This window comes from Protopterus annectens, chromosome 13.part0 (genome assembly GCF_019279795.1).
Source record: "Protopterus annectens isolate FY-2018-M chromosome 13.part0, PAN1.0, whole genome shotgun sequence".
Taxonomy (NCBI): domain Eukaryota; kingdom Metazoa; phylum Chordata; order Ceratodontiformes; family Protopteridae; genus Protopterus; species Protopterus annectens.
The window spans coordinates 117406382-117412381 of record NC_056747.1 but is presented as its reverse complement, the minus strand read 5'-3'; the positions used below and the strand labels follow the sequence as shown (position 1 = coordinate 117412381).

Below are 6000 nucleotides of genomic sequence, written 5' to 3'. Positions count from 1 at the left end.
TAAGAGGGAGAAAAATAAGAAAATGCTTCTCTTTTTGATCCCTGTGATATTTCTTTTAAAGTCAATGCTATGATTTTAAATGCTTAGTGATTGAGATGCATGTATGGCTCATGCACATCTTTCAACTTCTTTGCTCAAGTTGTTGTTTGTCTTTCGGCTTTTCCCGGTTAGGGGTCACCACAGCGGAACTCTGGTCCGCTAATGATTGACAGTAGCTTTTCTCGAACGCCGTGGTGCCAGCTCAACGTCCAACCTTCAACGAAGGCACACAAAAACTCTGGAAATTACAAAAATGGGGAGGAGGTAGGGTTACCACCTGTCCCACTTTGCAAGGGACAGTCCCTCTTTGGGCAGTTGCGTCCTGCAAAAAAATTGAAAAAATGGCAAATGTGCTGAGATTTTAGGACAAAAATATATCTGATATTTTGTTTAACAGTTGCATAAAACAGTTATTTTGTATCTGAAACACCTAAATGTTATAAGAAACAGAATAATCAACTCAAATGCTACAATAATAAGCTTTTATGTTGGCAAAAAAGTGAAGTTCTGTCCTTTGTACTGACCGTGGGTATGTTTTACCCTGAAAAAATCTAACGTTTCTACAAAAAAATGACCCACTTTGGGCATTTAAAAAGGTGGCAACCGGGGGGGGGGGGGGTCTTGACAAAGGTACAAAATTGGGACAATTTTTGAGTTTTACTCCAATTCACTGAAAAAGTTAATAAAACAACAGGTTTAACGTGCATTTTCTGAACACGAACTATGAAACTCCAATGTCTAGCATTATTATCTCAATATAATCATGTATAATGACCAGAAAATCAAATATCGTATGACGGACATAGCAAGGGAAAATCGGAGGTTCTGCAAATTAAGAACATTTGGAACTTGCAGAAAAATATATTCTGTTCTATACCGTTCGGCTTCAAATTTGATTTAAAAAGTATACAATTATGTATTCTTCCAAAGGGGAAAAGAACATGTCAGAATCACTGAAACACGTTTATTTAAACCCTAGTGGATTTACTCCTACCAAGCAGATACGACGTTGCTCAAAAAACACTGCCTACGGCCAGAACTCCGGTCACATATGGTAGTAAACACCAAAGTAATGTACACTCCAAGAGAAGTCTATTTACACAACGAAATGGAAGCAACTAAAACAGCGTATGTGATGAAAGTAGATGTAACCCCCGGTGGTGCCGTACCCAATATGGCGCAATAGCTCTGCGTACTATACTTTTCCAAACAAATCTCGTGACGGCGCTTTCCCTATCACGTGCCAGAATGACAGCTGAAAGATTTCCCCTTTTTGTAAATTTGTTCTTGCTGGTGTTTATACATTGAATATTCGAGACATACGCTGCCACCTTAAAACGATTAAGTGGTAAAACGGTACCATTTAGAGGGGAGCACTGGGTTTCCTTCTGAAGTCTTGTCAGATAATGTAACGCGTTGACAATTTAAGAATATAAGGCGGAGAAGCCAATTGTTCTCAAAACCTTTGGAGCTGTTTACAGCATTACACCATGGGCAGTATCACTGTAGTAATTTGTGAAAAGTCGCGGGGGATCTTCAGCCTTTTCTTATGGGTAAGAACCATTTGAGGCTATTTAATGGCATACGTATTAGAATATAGTTAAACAAACTTGCCGAATTTCTGAATTAATTCTTACAGCGGTGTGGGTGTAGTCAGGATGATTGACGATGACCTCTCAAGTGCCCCTGATTTAGACTCCAATTGTAGGTCTGCCCCTCTTAATCCCTCTTAAAACTGGTGACTGCTGAAGAAAAGGTTGTGAGTTGCCCTTAATAAATAATGATAGTAATCCAGAGTTATAGACGTTTTACGTCAGAATATCTATATGAATCCACATTCTCTTAATCTGCAAATGTTTCAAGATAATAGTACAAATATTTAAAAAATGTCCCTGATTATTTGAGGATTTGTCCCTGATTCTGTTGAGATTTGTCTCTGGTGGGTTGACCTGTGATTGACATGGAAATGCATTTTTTTTGTCTTACCTAGGGGGCAGACACAGACCTCTCAATTGTACAGATTTTCGCAGAAAGTCCAGATTTTTCCTCATACTTTTGGTCTGTTCCTCATAAAACTTCTGTTTTTTCTGGCAAATCATTGAAGATTGAAATCACTAAATAATGACAGCTGTTTGAGTGTCAGACTTTATACCCTTCAGAAAATACATGGAAATGCAAAACATGTTATTCTAGCAGCTATCAAATTTGTAGAAGCAATATTTAAAATCTTATTTTTGGGCCTTTGTTCCCCCCATTATTTCTGTCTTTGTCCAGATTTCTTGCACTAAGAGGTATGAGGAGGGCACAGAGGAAGACAAATACCCCAAACTACGCAAAATTCACAAAAATGATCATCTTAACTGTATATCTCACCTGTCTTTAAATCTGCTGTTTTCAAAGTATTATCTGAGCATGTGTGATGAAATATAAAGAATCATAAATCCCTTGTAATAAAGACAAACATAATAGTGGGGTGATTTTTATTTTTCAGAACAAAATAGGAATGCAAGTTGCGTAGAATATTACCCCATCCACGTCTCTCGACAGCATTTTTTGAAAAACATCAAGTTAAAAGGCATAACCCAGTCATATGTACTGAATGCTATTAAAAAGGAAAAAGAGCGATGCAAACTGTAAAAGTCTCCTTCACAGTGATAATAGTACAGTCACACTTTAACATCAGTACTGTAATATAGTATAAAGCAAACAAACCCAGAACTATATTTTTCTCTAAAGTTTCATAACTTTTCACATCTTCGAAAAATGCACAGTTTAGATACATAGTGTCAGAGCACTTTTCTCCTGCCATGCGTGAGCTTTCAGATGGCAGCAAGGACTTGAAGTTCCATTCAGAGTGCTTGTTTACTAAGATATCTACATACTTCACCTCTCAACTGTCCAGATTTTGCTTCACATTTTTGGTCTGTTCCTCATCCAATTTGTGTTTTTCTAATAAATTATTGATGACTAAAGTCATTATATAATGACAGACATTTGAGTTTTAGAAATAGTATATATGTTGTTGAGTCTTTCGGCTTTTCCCGGTTAGGGGTCGCCACAGCAGAACTCTGGTCCGCTAATCATTGGCAGCAGATTTTTACGTGCCGAGTTGCCAGCTCTGACGCACAGCCTTCAATGAAGGTACACCCATTCACGCATGTCTCCACACAGAAGACGCTTTAGCTGAGAATCGAACAGGACAACGTCTTACTGTGAGGTGACAACGCTACCACAGCACCACCACCGTAGTTAGAAATAGTATATATATTTCAGAAAATGCATGCATAACACAACCTGATATTCTAGCAACTTTGTATGTTTGTAAGAGCAATTATTTAAAATTTGTCCATATTTTCTGGGACTTTGACCTGCCGTTATTTTTGACTTTGTCCAGATTATTGCATTAAGAGGTTAAGAGGTAGGTTATATACATATTTAAAATTTTGTTTTTTATCATTAATGTATGTAAAACTGAATATCGGAAGATGCACAGTTCAAATGCAAGTATAAATGACAATATTCTTCAGCATTATTAAGCTATCACCTGATAGCAAGCAGTATCTCTCAATTGTCCCTGATTTTGACTTAAATGTTAGCTCTGTCCCTCTTGATCCCTCCTAAAATTGGTGACTTTTGGAAATAAACTGTTGAATTACACTTACTTAATGACAATAATTAGAGTTATAGACTTCATTTGCTTCAGAAAATGTATATTAAAATTCACATTTTGGTATTTATCAATGTCTGAAGTTAGTAGTAATAATATATTAAGTGTCTGTAATTGTCTGATTATTTCTGGATTTGACCCTGATTTTGTTGAGATTTGTCCCTGATTCATTGAAAACTATCATCTTTCACTTGGGTTTGGAAATATTAATGTACATGTTGAAATGTTGCATATCTTCATTACTGGTAGCAAGGCAGTAGCAGTCACACCAGTACAGTTACCGTACTGTAAGTGGACTGTGAAAGTTTTTTTTTATGTCCCATTGTAACATTTCAGGCCATACCGCTCAATAAATTGAAGCTTTCTCAGTTATGAAAATAAGAATGCATATATGAATATTAAGTGATAAACTGTGATTAATGTCCCCACTGCAGAGCATTGTAGGTCAACAGTCTTGGTGTCATTTTGTTGCTTACACCATGCCCTTTCTTATGCTGATTATTATTAATCTGTAAGGCACGTGGCAAAGAAAGCCAGCTCCAAAAACCTTCAGTATGCCATGAGGAGCTGTGGGTGTTAAAGGGAAGCATAGAAGACATGCACTTTAGTTATGAATGAGTTAAGTTGCCCTTGACTTTGGCCTTTTGTCCCTGATTCTTAAGGTGACAAGGTGAGAACTGTGACTCTTGTGCATGCATTTGGATAGATGTATTGGAGAATAATGGAAGAATACTTTGAGCATGAACCTGGTGACTCCAGTTCAATCAGCAGTCCAGGTGCCTACTGTGGGAGGAGGAAAGTGGCACAGCTTTGCCAGCTCACCTATCCTTAAGGGGAACGTGTGGTAGTGGGTACGTGAGGTGCACATTTCCATGGTTTATTCCCAGGTGGAGACTGCATATTTTGGGAGAGTGCTGGTCTCAAGGAGGACAGGGTCTCTTGAGTAATTGCTTCACCTTTGGAAGAGAATGACACACCTTTGCTGGTGCCCATTGCACAGTGAAACCTGGGCTTGTTACTGTGCATATACAGTGAGGTTAGAGCCACAAAAACACAAACCTGCCATAAAAGATGTCTAAATGATGGCCCTTCACAAGTCTCTTACCCCAAATATACATTTCTTAAACTGTATATCCGACTAATTTGAGAGGGCAGCAGCTCCCCTTGAAAAAGTGTTCATCAGATAATAATTACTTTGCAGTCATGGGGGGGGAGAACCCTCCCCCATGTGCATTGATATTTAGAGGACAGAAGGGTTTGGAGATCCTTTTAGCAGTGTGAGACTTTTAAACAAAAGGCATCCTAGAAGTCATCCTTTCACATAATATCAACTTACTTAATTTTCATACTACTTTAATGTAGCTGTGGAACGTGCCATAGTTATTAAAATTCATGTATTTATTTCACTATTTTGTATGGAGCTTTGCTATGTTAGTTTTTAATTCCATTTATCTTGTTTTCTCCAAACTTTTATAATGTTTACTTGACAAATCTAATCTACTCTCTAAGCGTGAATACTTTACACTGTAGTTTCTTCTACAGATAGTTGAAGATTAAAGTGTTTAAATGTGTTATGTGCATGTATTTGCCGTGTGGTCTGGAAAGTGGCTGAAATGGTCTTTGGACCAGCTCATTCACCCAGTTAACAAACTTAGATAAAATAAGTAAAAGTGATAATTTCATACAAGTTTTAAAATCGTTTTGCAACTGGCACTTACAATAGCGTTACTTTATTTATTTTAAAAGGTTTCTGCTATTGTACAAACTGTTTATGCATTTATTTACTTTTATGATATTTAATTTCATTTATATTTAATTTGATAAATGTTTTAAAGTTGTTGACTTGTCGGTATGAGCAACCATGTGTTGGTGTCAATGACCATCTTTGGCAGGGCCTGTTACTATGCATTAACCAGGTAATGGATCTTAAGACAACTATTGTCCTGTAGGTCTAGAATGTTTGCAGTGACATTCCTAGAGCAATATATTAATGATTTGTCATGTTTTAATTGCAGGGTGGTGCTGTGACCATGGCCATAGGCTCCATGTTTCTTCTTATGGTCTGCAGTAGTTACATCGCTTTCTTTAAGGACAATTATCTTACATACACAGCATGGATAGCGGTGTCAGGAGCTATTTTGCTTTTTCTGACTGGCACATTTGGACTTTGTATGATTGCCAAAGATAGCCAGTGCCAACAGGGAACAGTAAGTAATTTCTTTTCTCGAAGTGTATTTTCTTCCCTAAAAACACTGTTATAGATAAAAAAGCATGACGATGGGTTCTTCCCTAAT

General features: G+C 37.3%; 1 protein-coding gene across 1 annotated transcript in view; it reads left to right on the top strand.

The window, feature by feature from the left end:
• The first annotated feature begins 1270 nt into the window (after positions 1 to 1270).
• LOC122817637 (tetraspanin-3-like) overlaps positions 1271 to 6000 on the top strand; it is a 200179-nt gene continuing 195449 nt past the window's right edge. The window contains exons 1-2 of the mRNA XM_044090691.1: positions 1271 to 1592; positions 5722 to 5913. Coding sequence (XP_043946626.1) covers positions 1530 to 1592; positions 5722 to 5913 — 255 coding nt within the window. The 5' untranslated portion in view covers positions 1271 to 1529. The remainder of the gene's footprint in view (positions 1593 to 5721; positions 5914 to 6000) is intronic.